This window comes from Rattus norvegicus, chromosome 2, assembly GCF_021556685.1.
Source record: "Rattus norvegicus strain SHRSP/BbbUtx chromosome 2, alternate assembly SHRSP_T2T, whole genome shotgun sequence".
NCBI classification, from domain to species: Eukaryota; Metazoa; Chordata; class Mammalia; order Rodentia; family Muridae; genus Rattus; species Rattus norvegicus.
Genome location: NC_141535.1, coordinates 193317197 through 193334634, shown reverse-complemented (window position 1 = coordinate 193334634; position 17438 = coordinate 193317197). Strand labels below are relative to the sequence as shown.

Here is a 17438-nt window from a genome sequence, read left to right as displayed (position 1 = left end):
ATTCCATTTCTGTTCCCCATTTTCTCAGCTAAAACTCTGGGGCTTGTGTGATTTCTGTCAGAAGTGAGTATCAAAATGAGGGTTTAGCTGTGTACCGGAGAGAGCCAAGAGCACGCAGGTGCAAATGGAAGTTAAGTTAATGTGCGTCCTTGAGGTTCCATACTTTTAAGAAGAGTGCTGTGGAGGGCTTAGAGGAGAGCAAAACAAAACAGTAAGGAAAGTTGGTTAGTGAAAAACCACGGATCCCAGGACAGGATGTTAGGTTCCTAACCCGCAGGTATGGAAGGTTCTCCACTTGCTCTCACACTTCTATACTTGGGAGCAAACTGTTGCTTTCTCGAGCTCAGTTAGAATCTGTCCTTCCAAGAGGCAGAGGCAGAGTTGTCTCCGTTAGCTTCCATTGCCTGACAGGCGGTCCAGAGACAGTCCATGTCAGAACCTCAAGGCCTTTGGCGCCATGAACCAGTGTGACCTCGATTCCTCATTCCCTTCTTCCTCCTTCCAGAACCAGCAGTCATCGTCAGCTTCAACCTCGCAGGAAAGAAGCAGCAACCCTGCTCCCCGCAGACAGCAGGCATTTGTGGCCCCGCTCTCCCAAGCCCCCTACGCCTTCCAGCATGGCAGCCCACTGCACTCGACGGGGCACCCACATTTGGCCCCAGCCCCTGCTCACCTGCCAAGCCAGCCTCACCTGTATACGTACGCTGCCCCCACTTCTGCTGCTGCATTGGGTTCCACCAGTTCCATTGCTCATCTTTTCTCCCCCCAGGGTTCCTCAAGGCATGCTGCAGCTTATACCACCCACCCCAGCACTCTGGTGCATCAGGTTCCTGTCAGTGTTGGGCCTAGCCTCCTCACCTCTGCCAGTGTGGCCCCTGCTCAGTACCAACACCAGTTTGCCACTCAGTCCTACATTGGGTCTTCCCGAGGCTCAACAATTTACACTGGATACCCGCTGAGTCCTACCAAGATCAGTCAGTATTCTTATTTGTAGTTGATGAGCACGAGGGAGGCTCCTGGCTGCCTGCTACTAGCCCTGAGTTCTTCATGGGCTCTGCTGAGAGCCTCCATTGTCTCCTCTTGGAAGTTACTAGCCAGCAGCTCGTTGTTCTGCAGGGGCCCACTGAAGCAGAAGGCTTTTCTCTGGGAAACAGCTCTCAGTCAGTGTTGACTGCATTGTTGTAGTCTCCCAAGTCTGCCCTGGTTTTTAATTCTTTATTCTTGTGACAGCAATTTTGGACGTTGGAAGAGCTCAGAAGCCCGTCTTCTGCAGTTACGGAGGAAGAAAGGTCGCTCTGAAGTCACCTGTCATACATTTGGTCTCGTTGACCTGGTTTTTTATAAATGTTTTCAGAAGAAGTAAAGCCCTTTATGAGGGAAAATGCTGATAAAAGATTTGAAATCTTGTAACAGATGAGAAAGAGTCATTACTTTTTGTTTGTTTAAAAAAACTAAAAAAGGAAGACTTCCTTGCCTTTTGTTTTAAAAGCAGCTTCGGCAAGGCTGTACTTTACTGTCAGGCATTTCTCCTCAAGAGCTGATCTTTGCTCGTGGCACATCGACACATATATTGCTTTAGTTTTCGTGTTGTGCTATCCCTGTCGGACAGTTGTCAGGAGTTCAGTGGCCCTAGCCGAGCCCTGGGACCTGAACAGCAGCTGCTGCACTCGTTAGAGCAGCACTGAAAAGCAGCCCAGTGCTTGCTGGTGACTCGTGCGAGGACTGTGCCCACCACGATTCATTTTAAATGAAGCACCGTGAATTCTTTCTTAGATTATTGTTTTAAAGTCCTCCTTCTCTCTCTGGTTTAACTTATCTTGTACTAGAAAAGCCAGGGAGGTGGTAAATGTATGGTGGTGTTTTGCTTACAATAGTTCACAAAAATCTCTCTCTAGGATGAGATGCTGGCACTGACGAACATTGCCTAAGATTTCTATGAATTTTGAACAATACACTTCTGTGTTTTCCTCATCTCTCCCTTCTGTTTCATGTGGCTTATTGGAGGGGAAAGCTAAAGAAACTAAAACCAGATAAGTAGTGTATAGCTTTTATACTTTAAAGTAGCTTCCTTTGTATGCCAACAGCAAATTGAATGCTCTCTTACTAAGACTTATATAATAAGTGCATGTAGGAACTGCAGAAAATATTTTAAAAGTTTATTACTGAATTTAAAAATATTTTAGAAGTTTTGTAATGGTGGTGTTTTAATATTTTGCATAATTAAATATGTACATATTGATTAGAAGAAATATAACAATTTTTCCTCTAACCCAAAATGTTATTTGTAATCAGATGTGTAGTGATTACACTTGAACTGTGTATTAGTGTGTATCTGATCCTGCAGTGTTACCCCGGAGATGGATTCTGTCTCCATTGTATTTAAACCAAAATGAACTGATACTTGTTGGAATGTGTGTGATCTAACTGCAGTTCTGTTAGAGCGTATTACTGTAGTGCTGAGTGAGGGGCATTGCCGCAGAGAGGAGACCCGTGGGGTTGTTTTGCACAGGTGTGTCTGGTGAGGAGTTGTTCAGTGTGTGTCTTTTCCTTCCTCCTCTCCTCTCTTCCCTTATTGTAGTGCCTTATATGATAATGTAGTGGTTAATAGAGTTTACAGTGAGCTTGCCTTAGGATGACCAGCAAGCCCCAGCGGACCCCAAGCTGTTCACTGGGATTTACCAGAACAGGTTTAGTAGCTGTGTTGTGTAACTGCGTTGTTCTCAGTCTCCCTACCGACAGTGAGACATCAAGGCTGCAGCTTTTCTCCTTTCCTGCCACCTCTGTCCTGGTCCACTTTGGACCTTCAGCTCAGTTCTCACAGAAGCATCCCCAATATGGCTCTCTCACTGTGCCTTGCTACCTGGCTTCTGTGAGAGTTCAGGAAGCAGGTGAGAGCAGTGAAGCCAGTGCTAAATATGCATATTTGAAGATTTGTGCAATCACTTAGGATGGGATTCCTCTTTCTCTTTTCCATGTGATAGTCCTTTTTGTGCATAGTTGGTTGTTGTTACTGGTAAACTTTGCCTTTTTTTTTAAAGCATGTAACAGATGTGTTTATACCAAAGAGCCTGTTGTATTGCTTAATATGCCCCCATATTACAAGAAGGGTTTTGTAGAATATCTGGTGACAAGAAGCTCACAGAGAGGTTTCTTAATCAATGACAAATATGACAAAGAAAGCAAAGCCTCTTGAGTCACCAAGACTCCCGAGGTTTCTTTGTAACATGTATGTTCTTGGGGCCCTTCAAGCTGTGAAATTGTCCTAGTACTCAACTCCTTCATGGATTTGGGTCAAGTTGAAGGTACTAGGGATGGGGACAGTCTTGCCCATGAAGGATTTGTGGGGAGAAGGTTAACCCTAAGCTACAGATGTGGTCCACCTGAACTGAAAACTATATTTGAGTGGTAATTCTAGGATTGGTGTTGTGTAGAGATGGTGTCAGGGAGGTGCAGGATGGAGATGGGGGGTTTCATGGAGCCTGGGCAAGGAAGCTCTGAACCAGGAGAAACACCGAGGAGCTGTCAACGAACTTGGAGTTTCTTCATCATGGGGAGTAAGGGTTTCCAGGGCAGGGCAGGTAGTCAGTACAGCCTGCCAGGAACATGGTGTGTGTTGTTGTCTTTCCTTTAATCATTATATTAAGCTGTGCATTCAGCAGTCTGTTGGTTGAGATAACCACGCATCTGTGTAGTTCGTCACTAGTGTTGTACAGTTTAAGTCAATCTGTGTGCGATCTTTGTGTCTTCTTCCCCCCAGCATTCTGGTTTTCCTATTTAAATACAGTTCTTGTTTCTAGTCAAACATTTTTTTGTACCTTATCTTTTCTCTACAAGGGACAAGATTTATTATTGTTTTTGTAGGAATGAGATGCAGGGAAAAAACCAACCAACCCTGCCCCTGCCCCCTAACTCATCCAATAAGCAGTTATTGAAGATGGGAGTCTTAAATTCATGGGAAAAGAGGATGCCTAGGAGTTTGCATCATTCCCTGAAGCATCGGCTAGCAGTGCCTGTACAGACTCTGAGGTTGTCACTCTGTAAGTGACATCTCAGATTCCTAGATAACCCACTGTGTCTGCTGAATGTGTATGTGCCACACATGGCTTTACATTCATTCCGTCCTGGGGCTTAACATTCACTGCTTGCCCTGATGGCATGGAGGGAAACCCTATGAACATAGCGAGTGGGTGAGCTGGGTCAGCATTGCCTGACCTTGGAACTGCTTAAGGCTTTAAACCCTCTCTTAGAACTTGCATTTCCAGTTTCTCCCTCCCCAGGTGAGAGAGGCAGTGGAAAGGGTTGCATAGCCGCACCAGGACACTAAGTCACTGCAGAGTTCCCTGTTGCAACTAGGAGATGGTTACCCTTGTCATGTCCCGCTGAAATGCCACCCCCTGGAATTAGAACCCCATTTCAAACAATTCTGGCCATTCACAGCCTGCTTTGTGGTTTCTCATTCACCATCCTCCACTAGAGGGGCTTAGCCAGGCCAGCACGGAACACGTGTTTTATTCTGCAGAAATCTATTAGTTGAGATGGTTTGTTTTAGGGTAGGAAATGAAATTGCCCCTCGGTGACAGGAATGGCCAAGCCTGCTTTGTATTTTGACTTTTTTTAACTGATGGATGGTGCAGCATGTCTCCATGTTTCCATGGTTGTTTGTTGGTAAACTTTATATAATGTGTGGTTTCAATTCAGCTTGAAAAATAATCTCACTATATGTAGCAGTACATTATATGTACATTATATGTAATGTTAGTATTTCTGCTTTGAATCCTTGATATTGCAATGGAATTCCTACTTTATTAAATGTATTTGATATGCTAGTTACTGTGTGTGGTTTAAACTTTTTTCTTTCTCCCTTTTCTGGTTGTGTGCTTCCTTTTACAACAAGCTTCTAGAAACAGGTAGTTCTGAGAATTACTGATCTATGTTCGTAATGCAGGTGTACTTAGGGAGTATGTAAAATAATCATTTTAACAAAAGAAATAGCTATTTAAAATTTAATACTAACTGGGAAAAGGGTCCATTGTGTAAAACATAGTTTATCTTTGGATTTGTTGTTGTCTTTGGTTTTACAAAGTAGCTTGTATTTTCAGTATTTTCTACATAATATGGTAAAAAAAAGTAGAGCAATTGCAATGCATCAATAAAATGGGTAAATTTTCTGACTGTGGCTGTTTTTAATTCTGTGTTGGAGCATAAAGGGGACCAATAAATGGCTAAACACTCTGTTTGAACTCGAGGAGAACACTGTCACGTTAGAACACCTTGTCTGCATCTTCATAATGGAAATGAATACAGTTTTGTAGGAAGTACTTCCCGAGATGTCTCCGAGGATGCTGGACTCCTGCCTCTGACCCCTTGGAAAGAATGGCCGGAGATAAACAAATTAACTTCATTTCCTAGCTTGTGACACCAAACATTCAAATCAGCACAGTGGAGATGAAACTTACAGGAAGATGTTTTTGTTTCTCTCCTTTGGCCCTCTTAGAGCTGTCACCTCTTTAAAGAAGAATCTGAGCCTTGAGAGATGGCTCTGTGGTAATGCACTTGCTGCTCTTGTGGAGGGTCTGGGCTCCATTCCAGCCCCCAATCAGACCTCTCACAAGTGATTTATAACTCCAGCTGCAGGGCTCTGGCCTATGTGGGCATGAACATGCATATCCACACAGACACATAAACGAAGTCTTTAAAAACAAGGGGGACCTCTGATTCAATTTTTCTTGATTCCAAAGTGCACAAAATTTTCTTCTGAAAAAGAAACAGCAACTTGTCTAGATTAATCACAGCAGATCCTGAGTAAATGCTGTCTGACTTCTCTTGATATCTGTTCTGCCTAACTCTCCTGCAGCTTTAGCTGGGTAGGAGCTGGAGAGAAGGCTCAGTGGTTAGAGTGTACTGCTCTCTCAGGAGAGGAGCCAGCTCAGTGCTCAGCAACCAGTCAGGTAGCTCGGTCTCCGGTCAGTAACTCAGCTCTGGAAGATGTGATGCCCTTTTCTGGTCTCCACAGGTACCTGTGTTACATGTACATGCCTGTATACAGACACATAAAAGTGTATGTAACTAAAAAATAGAAGTTCAAGAAATGAGAAGTACCTAGAAACACCCTCCTGAACCATCACCAAGAGAGATGATTAACAGTCTGTTCTCTCCCAGTGATGGGAAAGTCAGGATATGTTTTGGCTTAGTCTATGTCATACATTTTGTTTCGGGTTTCTCCCCTAAATCCATGTTTTGGGAATACCTAGAAAGTCAAGGAGCCCTCAGGTCCTAATTTAAGTCAGCTAGCTTGAAAAAACTAAAAACCACCTCCACTTCTCAACAACCTCCGGGTTCAGTTTTATATTCCTTTCCTTGGGCTAAATCAAGAGATTTGGTAGTCTATAGGGAACCCACTTGGGTTGCTTTGGTAGAGATTTTCCACAGTCCTAGCCTGATTTCTTTGCCATGGGAGATGGCCCCAGATGCTCAGCACAAGGTGGCGCCAATGAGCTATAGACGTTTGACTGCCTTTTGCCCCCAACCCCCACCCCCTCAAACCTCATCTCCTGTGTTTCTAGCTTCACTGAACAAGGCAGAAAATCCGTTCTGTTATTGCTGGAGAAGGGATGGGTTAATGAAGGGTGTTGCTTTCTTACTAAGTCAGCACTGGGAGCCCTCTCCTAAAACGAATGGGTTTGCTGAGTTTTCCTGGGGTCTCAGCTTCCTGCAGCTTGCTGTTTTTCCAGAAGGCCTTTGCCTTCAGATTGCCTTCTCTTGCTTCCCCTTCCTGAGGAGCTCACAAGTCTAAGCTGCTGGTAGTTAGGGCTTCTGGCCACTGTGCAAAGGGGCCATCTGTGTTTGATCAGTCCAGGCGGGAAGGAGCGGGTGGGGGGTTGTAAAGAGACTGAAAGCATTCCAGAGTAGTGAGAGATGGGAAAGAGGCCCCGCCCCCTCCCCGCCCCCAAACCTAACGGGCTGGAGAGAAAGAGGCCGAATGCACACTCCTACTCTGGCCTTACTTAAGGCTGCCATGGGGCCCAGTGCTCCTCTGCTCCTCTTCTTCCTTTTGTCATGGCCGGGACCCCTTCAGGGACAGCAGCACCACCTTGTGGAGTACATGGAACGCCGACTAGCTGCCTTAGAGGTGAGGGACTTGTTTCTCTTCTCGACCGCCCGGGATGATTCCACGTCTATAGGTGCAGCTAGTTGTCAGGGCTCTGGGAGTGACAAGATCGGACTGTGTAAGAAGTCTTTAATGACGAGTAAGCCTCCTAATTACAATTATTTCCCCAACATAAAACAGTTGTCCAGCAAATAAATGCAACACATTTCCCTCAGGATTAGATGGAATAAGGGGACGGGAAATGGGAGTCAGAATCGGGCTGCATCTAAGAACTGTCTGGCTATATTGTTCAAGCTTCCCAGGCAATCTGCCTGCAACTTCCTGTCTGTTTCTTCCCCGCACCCCACATCTGCTCGCTTTTGAAGAGTTTGAAGTCTGTAACATCCTAATTTCCAGGAGTCTCAGTTCACTGAGAACACAGGCTGAGGTGAATTAAGCCAGGTTCTTTGATAGGGATGGTAGTACTGACTAGTCTCCTTTGCTGTGGGAGCATGGCTGAGCTTGTCCCTTTCCTGGTTCCATCTCCCCGGTAGGGCCTTTGCTTGCCTGGGAGTTATAGCCCTGCAGCCCGCCCCTTCTCTGGTTTCCCCGGCCCGTCAGGAGCGGCTGGCACAGTGCCAGGATCAGAGCAGTCGGCATGCTGCTGAGCTTCGGGACTTCAAAAACAAGATGCTGCCTCTACTGGAGGTGGCAGAGAAGGAGCGGGAAACACTCAGAACCGAGGCAGACAGCATTTCAGGAAGAGTGGACCGTCTTGAACGGGAAGTAGACTACCTGGAGACACAGAACCCAGCTTTGCCCTGTGTAGAACTGGATGAGAAGGTGACTGGAGGCCCTGGAACCAAAGGCAAGGGCCGGAGAAATGAGAAATACGATATGGTGACAGGTAAGTGACCTCACAGAGGTTCAATCTCAGAACTCCCCTTTCCTGCTTTTCTTGTTTTTAAAAAGATTTATTTATTATATATGAGTACACTGTGGCTGCCTTTAGACACACCACAAGAGGGCATCAGATCTCGTTACAGATGGTTGTGAGCCACCATGTGGTTGCTCCGATTTGAACTCAGGACCTCTGGAAGAGCGGCCACTGCTCTTAACCACTGAGCCATCTCTCCAGCCCCCTGCTTTTCTTCTTGTCCCAAGCCACCATAGCTCTATCTTTCAGAATATGCTTCAAGGAAACCCCTAATGACAAATCCATGGAGAGTTTCTAGAGCTCCATCCTTTATTGTACACCATCTCTCAACCCTCCACGAGTGGACACATGCACAGAAAAATGTCTCTGTTCTCTAGATGGCCCTCCCTGGGGGAAGTTCCTGATATACATGTCTAACTCTTGGCCTCTACTTCCTTCTCCTGCCTTTCCTCTTCCCCACCAGACTGTAGCTACACAATCTCTCAGGTGAGGTCAATGAAGATCCTGAAGCGGTTTGGTGGCTCAGCTGGCCTATGGACCAAGGATCCACTGGGGCCAGCAGAGAAGATCTATGTGTTAGACGGCACGCAGAACGACACGGCCTTCGTCTTCCCGAGGTTGCGTGACTTCACCCTCACCATGGCTGCCCGCAAAGCCTCCCGAATTCGGGTGCCCTTCCCCTGGGTAGGCACAGGACAGCTGGTGTATGGTGGCTTCCTTTATTATGCTCGAAGGCCTCCTGGAGGAGCTGGAGGGGGTGGTGAGTTGGAGAATACTCTGCAGCTGATCAAATTTCACTTGGCAAACCGAACAGTGGTGGACAGCTCAGTGTTCCCTGCAGAGAGACTGATACCCCCCTACGGGCTGACAGTAGACACATATATCGACCTGGCAGCTGATGAGGAGGGCCTTTGGGCTGTCTATGCCACTCGGGAAGATGACAGGCATTTGTGTCTAGCCAAGTTAGACCCACAGACGCTCGACACAGAGCAGCAGTGGGACACGCCGTGTCCCAGAGAGAATGCAGAGGCTGCGTTCGTCATCTGTGGGACCCTGTACGTGGTCTATAACACACGTCCTGCCAGTAGAGCTCGTATTCAGTGCTCCTTTGATGCCAGTGGTACTCTCACCCCTGAAAGGGCAGCACTCTCCTATTTTCCACGCCGATATGGTGCCCATGCCAGCCTTCGCTATAACCCCCGTGAGCGCCAGCTGTATGCCTGGGACGATGGCTACCAGATTGTCTACAAGCTGGAGATGAAGAAGAAGGAGGAGGAAGTTTAAGAGCTAGCCTTGTGCTTTTGATTCTTATGCCCAGACATTTATATTCCTGTGAGATCTCCTGAAGATCATTCTTCAAAATGATGGCCAATGGTGCTGGCTCATTTACCCTAATTTTTAAACGACAGCCAACCAAATTCTCATAGCCCCTCTGGTTTATGCAGAACTCCAGATCTTGAGTAGTTTTTAGAAGTAAACAGCAAACACCTTAAATCTTCACTCCTGCTCTCTCCTGCTCTGTGTCCACAAAGTTTAGTTCCAAACTGAGAGCCCTGTCCTTTGGTTAGGGTCAACCCCAGACAGCAGGCGACAGTATTCTTGCCCTCAGTGTGACCCAAGGGGGGAAACTCAGAGACAACACTGCCCTCCCTCCCTCAGCCCTCCAGTGTAGGGGCAAATGGGGCTTTCCTCACATCACTCTGTATGGCAACATTTTGCATTAAAAGGAAAACCCACCACTCCTCTCTCGTGTGTTTGGGATAGCCCAGGGATCAGAGTTCTCATGGCTCTGCTTTTCTCCTCCTGCCTCTAGTCTCTACTCCTTAGCCACGTTAGGGCTTGGCTGGCCTCTCTTGGCTCCCTTGGGAACTTCTCTAGTTACTGTGGGGCACTGTAGGAGGTTGGACAAAAGGCCTCCCCCTCCACGCCCACTGTGCTCTACAGCAGCCACAGAGAACCAGCAATGGCGCGCAGACTCTAACTGCTGGACACTGGGGCGCAGAGCCAGGGCTTCCCATTCCAGTTCTCGGTGGATTTTCAACCAGAAAGTGGATCTTACTAAAGTCTAGTGTAAAAACTAGTGTGCGGTACACACGTGTGTCTAGTCTCACCTTTGAAGAGGATTCTGTCTCTGAGCCCAGGTCCTCGCTCCCACCTCCAGCACTGACTCTTCCTGGGTCTGGGTTGCACAATCCTTGGTCTGAGCCGCTCCGATTTTCCTGCTGCCACAGTGTCTGCGGTTTGGGCAGGGAGGAGGGGCAGTGACCATCCCAGATGTTGGTCTCACCAGTTCCCTAACACATCCCTACTTTCCTTCTCTCCACCCTCAGCTGCCCACCCTCCTACCCCAGTCCTGGAAGCTGGAGTCCTGGAAACTTAACCCCTGCTGGTCTAACAGCCTAACCTTGTGCACCGGACTGCAGGGGCCAATCCAGGAAGGATTGGAGGAGCGATAGGCTTTGGACTCCATCTCTGGGAACCTGCTGGTCTCTGCATGATGTCCCTTCCCAGGCCTCATCTCCATGTTCAGCTCACAGTCGTATGAGGCTTGCTGATGGATAAAAGCCCTGGGTTCAGTGGGGGAGTTTACCTCAGGCAGCCCTCGGGGTTATTACCCGGGGAGGAAGGGGGACAGGAACACAGCCTTCTCTCCCAAGTAGAGCCCTCCCTCCTTCCACCCCAGGATGGGGTGGATCAGTCAGCACTCCTCCTTTTGTCTGTCTTTCTTCTCTCCACAGGCAGAGCTGCTCCTGACGTAGGTTGGTGAGGAAGAGGAAAGAAAGGCAGCAAGGCACATCACAAAGGCGCTATTGTAGGGAGCCTGAGGCGGGTGGGGGCCTCTCCCATTCAATTCTCTCCTAATGTGGGGCTGGCGACAGTAATCACCACCTGTCAGCCCACAGAGGGGTCTGCCCACGGAACATCTGGTTGCAAAGCAGGGCATATAGGAGGGCCGTGGAGGAGGGAGTTCTCCGTGGAGGCCTTGAGAGCAGGTCCAGGGGACGAAAAGGTGCAGTGTGGCGCTGTGGCACTGCGTGCATGTGTAATGTGTGTGCGCGCATCTATGCGTCGCTATGAGTTGGCTATGGCTGTGTGTGAGACTGGGGTACCCTGAGGCTGCATGTGTACAAATGAATGGCTCTATTAGGCTGTGTGCATGTAACCGTATGGGATTGCGTGTATGAGAAAGACCGAGAAGGGCACTGTCTGGAACTCTGTGTGTGTTGTGTGACCATATGCAACTGCGTGTATATGTTGACATGGCAGTAGCACTTGTCTCCTTCCCAGTGGGCTGTGTGCCTAGAGGGTGGACCTGGGTCTATGGAGTTTGGTTGATATAGGGGTGGCTTTTTGATGCCCCTAATGAGGCTAGCTCAGGTGGTGTCTGTAAACAGTGTCAGTGTGGGAAGAAGTGCATGGATTTATCTTTAATATCTCACCCGTTTGCTACAGCCTGGGTCCTTCGAACAGGTGTGTGCTTGTGATGTCTTTGTTTGTCAGAGTCCTTAATGGGAAAGAAAAAAAAAAAACACTGGCATTTGTTTTTTGTTGTTGATTTGTTTGAAAATTTCCTTGGAAAGGCTTGCATAGACTTATGTGAAAGGGCGGAGATGGTCTCCCCCCATTTTGGCTCTTGCAAATGGCTGGGGGTTATTTTGGAAGTCGTTCAGAAGCTGAGAGGTAGTGTGTGGGTAGATCTCGTGAATTGTCCAAATTCATTAAATGAAACTATCTGCTGCTCAAGGAAACAGTCTTGGTGGCTGAATCCCATCAAAAACAGCCTTTCCCACCCCCAGACCTCCCAGGCCTCCCCTTAGCTGAAACAGGCTGTAACCTCTAGTTGGCTAAATGAACATGGGAGACAAAGACCCTACTGGAGAAGAGTGAGGTTGAAAGCCCACAAAGAAGTTCCACATTTCCCCCAATCCCAGGCCAGAGAATACCTACCATGAGAAGTCAGGAAGGGTTCCAGCTCTGGAGACACTGTACTTTTGACTATTGGTCCAGCTGTGCTCTGCCATCAGGAGTCAGGGCTGGGAGGACCTTCTCATCCCACTCCAGGGCCCAAATTTTCTGCCTCACCATTTAAAGCTCTCCTTTTTGTTTTCATTGTGCTTGCCTCCTTGGTGCCTACTAGAGAGAAGGAAATACTTGTCCCTTCCAGTTGCTGGAGGCCCGAGAACCCCGGGTAGTGGGGAGGGTGGGGCAGAGACACAGAGAGTGACATTGAACCAGCTGTCACTGTTTCTTCTGTGAGGTGCCTGAGCTAATCGGGAACCAGAGTCCTTTCCCTCGCTTCCTCCTTCAGCCTCAGATTTTCCAGGCCCTCCTTCCTGTCCTTGTTCCGGTGCCTGTTCTGAGGCTCTGGGAGTGGCCCTTTCCACAGTCTCTTACTTTCTAGCTGGCTTAGGTCAACATAGAGCCTTCTGAGAGCTGCTGAGACTACTCTAGTATTCCTCCTCCTGGCCTTTCCATGGGGTCTCTAGGGCTTGCTACCCAGCCTGTCTGGCTGCTTTACAGCATGCTCTTGGTAAGCCCACCATTTCTTCAGCTAGAGGGCAAGACCTACCTACCTTGTAGTTCTTGGTGCCAGCAGCCTGGGAGAGGATGGCACAACCACTGCCAGCCACCGAAGCTGGTAAACACACTCTCACACACCCTTCTCTTTCCTCTTTCATTTATGTGTGTGGATGGTTTTACCTGGGTGTATACAGTGCATGCCTGGTGCCCAGAGTCCAGAAGAGGGTGTTGGACCTCTGAAACTGCAGCTACAGATGGTTGTGAGGTCATGCGGGTGCTGGGAATTGAATCCAGGTCCTCGCCGAGAGCAGCCAATGTTCTAACTGCGGCGGCATCTCTCCTCCCCCTCTTTAATGCCTAGACTCACAAGGCAGAGCTTCGGAGATTAAGTCTTTATTTATGGATTTAATAACTGCACAGAAGAATGAAACGTAGATGCTGGTGTGTATCATCGAAAGGGCAGCAGAGGGAGAAGGGAACAAGGGAGCACTCCCAGCCCCAGCTCACCAGAACCACCGACGGCCACCTCCCTTTGCAGAACAGTTCACGGGGCCTCTGGGGTCTACCCCCCTTGAATATTTGCCTCTCTGAGAACAGATTCCCTGACCACAGCTCAGATGCTCATGGAGGAACAAGTCAGATTCTCCTTTCTGGGCACTTTAGAAATGACAGATCAGAGAATTTAGATCTGGGCACTCTCCCTCTCCAATTTAAAAAAAAAAAAAGTCTTCTGTTTGGAGATGCTTTTGTCTACTGCAGAGAGAGGGTCAAAGCAAGTCTGCAGGCCATTTGTAGAGAAACAGGCAGGGAAGAGGGGCTGGCCCTGGTCAGTGGTCACAGCCTGCTCACAGTCATCTCTCTTGGGGGTCGGGGTGCACAGCACATGCTACCTCATAGGTCCCACAAAGTGTCTGAATACCTCCTTGTTTCGGTTGGCTGGTTGTTTAAGCCAGAATGACTGTGTTTGTTTCCTACAATCCAGTGGCTTATCTTCATCCTGTCTCCCAACAAACAGTAGTTCCATGCCTGAGCTTCCAGGAAAAGAGCCACGTCCCTGGAGGATAGTCTCCCTTGAGCATAATCCAGGAAACTAACTAGAATAACGAAAGAACCCGTGGCGGGCCTGTGACTCGCCCTGCCCAACCTCACTCAAGCCATGCCTCCTCCATGGTGCCTTCCACACAGCCAAGACTGTTAGCATTCTGTCTAAGCTCCACCCCCACAGTTACCTGGCAACAGCTGGGTATGCTCCGCCCCACAGTTACCTGGCAACAGACAACTGTGCCTGACACTGCTTGTCCCCTCCTCACTCTCTTGCTCTCTTGCTCTTGCCCTCTCCCCCTTCCCCAATCCCCTTCCCTCCACGTGCTCATGGCCGACCTTTACTCCTCTTCTACCCTTCTCTCATTAACCCTCTCCACTTGGCAACCATGTTGGCCTGGTGTGGTTTGTCCAGTCGCGAGCCGAGATTTCTGCCCCAACAAAGACACTTGCTCTCCTGTTCTATTCCTTCACGACTGTTACAGTTTGGATCTTTAAAATTTGTTTTGTTTTATGTAAATGGGTATTTAGATTGCGTGTTTGTCCGCGCATCGTTTGCATGCCTGCTGACCTTTTGAAACCAGAAGAGGGTGTTGGAGTCCCTGGAATTTAAGTTACAGAAGGTTGTGAGCCACCAAGTGGGTGTCGGGAAGTGGAAACGAGTCTGGAAGAGCAGCCACTGAGCCACTCTAGTCCATGCAGTTTGCATCTTGAACGGCCCTGCAAAGTACTGAAGACTTGGTCCCCAGATGATGTCACTAGGAAGGGCTTTGGCACCTTCCTAGTTCAAGGAGGTGAGTCTGTGGCATTAGCCTGTGGAGAATTGAGCTCCAAGCCCCTTCCTCTCTCTTCTCAGCCATCTCAAAGACTACTTTTACTCCACCACATGACCCCCACGCGTTGCCTAACGAAGCCAGGCTACCTTACCCTGGACCAAAGCCTCAGGTATTTGGTCAAAGTGACAAAACCTAATATAATGATGGTGTCTTTTCATTCCATTGTAGCTGGAGTTTATTGTTTTCAGAGGCGACCCACACATTACAAAATCTTTGAAGTCAGAGAACCTTGGGGAGAGTTTCAGGTCAGAATCTGCCCTTTGATACAAGTTATTTAAATCAAGAAAATAATATTCACTCAGTAGGATTCTTCCTGTGGGGTAAAGACAACGTATGTAAACTCAGTAACGTGCAGATGGTGTGGTGGTTCCCCGTTATCCCCTCCTTTGGGTGTTCTTTCTGATCATTTACACTCTGTCACACGGGTCAGGTGCCTTGCTAAGATCACCTGTTCACTCTGGAGCCTGTCATTTGTCCATCTTTGTGTCCTCAGAGCCTACTGCAGAACCCAGAGAATGGAACGAGTAAATGTTTATGCATATGGACTTAGCGTTCACAGTACACCGTGAGCCTTTGAATTCCCAGAAGAACACGCTATCCCTGGAACTGAGAACCTGACTCAGGAGTGGCACGCTGTGGACAAGCAGTAAGTGCTCTCGGTGGACCATCAAAGTGATACCAGCTACTGCAGGGGCATGCCTGTCTACCCATGGTGGTGACACCTCAGGGGACACTAACCGGTCTATGCCCTGTGGCTCCAGAGGAGGAAAACAGTGACACAGCAGAAGTCAGTGGGAATCGATGGGGCTCTGAAGCCTGGCTCCACATGGTCGGCCTTCCGCTCTCTGCAGTGTGACTTTGAAGCAAGTTATTCCAACTGAGTCTCACTTCTTCCTCTCCACAGGGAGACGTCATTCCAACCTGACAGACTGTCATGAGAATTAAGTGAAGAAATCTGGAGCAGTAGGTCCAGGACCCTGCACACACATCTCGTTAGAATTGTCATGTGCAGGGTCTTGGAAAATAGCCAAGTGTTCATGGTTTTCTTCTTGGATCCTCACCGTAATCTCAGGAGGCAGGCAGGTCCGACCAGAAGAATTAAAGTCATTTAAGATTATGTGGATGATCATCATGGGGGCTGGAATCCGTCTTGCAGGTGTGTGCTGGAGTGTAAACAGCTGGAGTGTAAACAGCTGGAGGCCTGAGCTTGGGTTGAATTCCTATCTTTGCTCTGCCATGAGCTAGCCCTGTGCTCCTGTGCAGATCCTGTCTGTGTGCATCATGGGTATTTCCTGTCTTACAGGTCAGTTGTGAGGAGTGGATGAGCTAGTGCTAATTAGACATCCAGCAGAGCATCCAGTGGGTGCTCAATAAACGTTCATGCCCAGGCTCATGCCACTTGCTGTCTTGCTGTTGGGCCGTGTGTTGGTGGTCATTTCTGTGGGGCGTTATACTCCATCTGTGCCACACCCACTCCAGTAGAGTCTGTGTGACCTGAAGCTCTTGTGGTTCGTTTCTGTCCAGAACAGAGGCCTCCTGGAGTTCCTGGCCGTCTCCCTGCAAAAAGATGACAACTAGGGTCTATGCTTGCGGTGGAGGTGCCTTCTGTGTTCTAGCCTTGGTGATCTTAGCAACTTTAAGCCTGTCAACAATATCTGATTTTAAGAACATAGCAGGGTGGGAAGATGGTCATGTACCTTTAGATGTCTCAGGAACTGAAAGTTCGGAGATGGAAACGTCTCACACCATCATGATCCTGATAAACTCAACGGCCGCGATGAATTCAACTGCTGTACCCATTAGCTCCCAGCAAATAGGAGAGAAATTAATTGCAGCTACTAACAATATGACTGTTCCAGAAAAGCCTTTCCCCCGTTTTGGAAAAGTTTTGTTTAGCATGATTCAAAACAGTAATGATTCTTTTAAAAAGATCATAGACAAGTTCCAACAAGTTGAACAAATTTATCAAGAGTTAACCCTGTTTCCACTGAGAGTGGAAGTGATGGCCCTTGTACCAGCTATCAGTCAGGGAAGAAAGCAAAGGGGTCATCTCTGTGCCTGCACCAAATCTGCTAGAGAGGGGTGTGTGTGTGTGTGTGTGTGTGTGTGTGTGTGTGTGTGTGTGAGAGAGAGAGAGAGAGAGACAGACAGACAGACAGACAGAGACAGAGAACGTGTACATGTGCATAGGTGTGTATGGTGTAGTTTCATAGTTTTCCAAACCTGGCTTTTTCTGTCTACATCATTTTCTAAGATATTTCGGTTGTTCAGTGTGTGTCCCTGTGGTCATCACTATTGACTTTTTTGACTTAATCCTGCTGTTGGTTTTGACAGATCTTTTAATACCATTATAGCTGCATTTCCTCTTACAGATGTTTATTATGGGCCAGGTGCACATGACTTTTGTTTTGTGGCTGTTGAATTTTTGCGTTTCAGACCTGCAGTTATCAAATGAGCTGTTCTCCATCTCTCCTGACTACCTTTTCAGGAGAGAGGGAATTAGTAGAGAAAGAGCATATGGTGGGAATAAGGTGGTCTTTCTTTTTTAAAATAAATTTTAATGTATTGTTGTTGTTGTGTGTTATGTATATAGTGTGGTGTGTGTGCGTGTGTGTGTGTGTGTGTGTGTGTGTGTACTTATGGAGGTCAGAGGGGTTGGTTCTCTCCTTCCACCTTACTGATAGAAGACTGCTTTTGTTTCTGCAAGCTCCCACTGATTCTCCTGTTTTCCCATTTGACCACAGGAGTGTTGGGATTGCAGATGGCACCACCACATCCAGAGATCAAACTTAGGTCCCAGGCTTGTGTGCCAGGTGTGCCAGGTGCTTTTAACCATTGAACCATGTCCACAGGCCTTCACATAGCTCCTCTAGGTGACTGGATCATACATCTGAGGGCTCTGGCTCTGCTCCTCATTAGCTCCATGACCTTGAACAAGATGCCCACTCTTCTGTGTCTCACTTTGTTCACTTGCAGCCTGGGTGTTATCACCAGGACTAGCATCTCTCAGGACTGT

General features: G+C 48.0%; 2 protein-coding genes and 2 long non-coding RNA genes across 41 annotated transcripts in view; 3 read left to right on the top strand and 1 right to left on the bottom strand.

Annotated features, from left to right (window-relative positions):
- Positions 1–5168, top strand: part of Hipk1 (homeodomain interacting protein kinase 1) — a 50398-nt gene extending 45230 nt beyond the window's left edge. For 14 of the 23 annotated variants that reach the window (XM_087629171.1, XM_087629152.1, XM_087629142.1 and 11 more), the window contains 1 exon segment: positions 506–5168. In XM_087629171.1, coding sequence (XP_087485297.1) covers positions 506–994 — 489 coding nt within the window. In that variant the 3' untranslated portion in view covers positions 995–5168. 23 annotated transcript variants of the gene reach the window in all.
- LOC102547265 (uncharacterized) lies at positions 3868–13747 on the bottom strand. Of its 12 annotated transcripts, none has more exons than XR_015676691.1 (9): positions 13465–13747; positions 12726–12957; positions 11973–12158; positions 11465–11529; positions 10429–10575; positions 10136–10258; positions 7005–7202; positions 5457–5754; positions 5160–5363 (listed from the first exon to the last, which is right to left on the bottom strand). It is a non-coding gene; the product is annotated as an uncharacterized LOC102547265 (long non-coding RNA). The 12 variants fall into 12 exon arrangements; XR_015676685.1 differs by having other exon boundaries at positions 5457–6036; positions 13465–13738; XR_015676686.1 differs by lacking the exon at positions 13465–13747 and adding an exon at positions 13053–13202 and having other exon boundaries at positions 5457–6036.
- On the top strand, positions 6936–9765 carry Olfml3 (olfactomedin-like 3). Of its 2 annotated transcripts, none has more exon segments than NM_001107708.1 (3): positions 6936–7129; positions 7709–7994; positions 8488–9765. In NM_001107708.1, coding segments are annotated over 3 exon segments (1257 nt in total). In that variant the 5' UTR covers positions 6936–6979; the 3' UTR covers positions 9309–9765.
- Positions 10885–16992, top strand: LOC147996468 (uncharacterized). 4 transcript variants are annotated; one of them, XR_015676699.1, is made up of 5 exons: positions 10885–11034; positions 14118–14380; positions 14591–14667; positions 14916–15068; positions 15327–15811. It is a non-coding gene; the product is annotated as an uncharacterized LOC147996468 (long non-coding RNA). The 4 variants fall into 4 exon arrangements; XR_015676698.1 differs by lacking the exon at positions 14591–14667 and having other exon boundaries at positions 10934–11034; positions 15327–16992; XR_015676697.1 differs by lacking the exon at positions 10885–11034 and having other exon boundaries at positions 13021–14380.
- Positions 16993–17438: the final 446 nt, after the last annotated feature.

Coding starts and splice junctions, on each gene's coding strand:
- Olfml3 (XM_087624514.1), top strand. CDS start 7,778: ATGCTGCCTCTACTGGAGGTGGCAGAGAAGGAGCGGGAAACACTCAGA. Junction 7,995..8,487: donor GAAATACGATATGGTGACAG/GTAAGTGACCTC, acceptor CTTCCCCACCAG/ACTGTAGCTACACAATCTCT.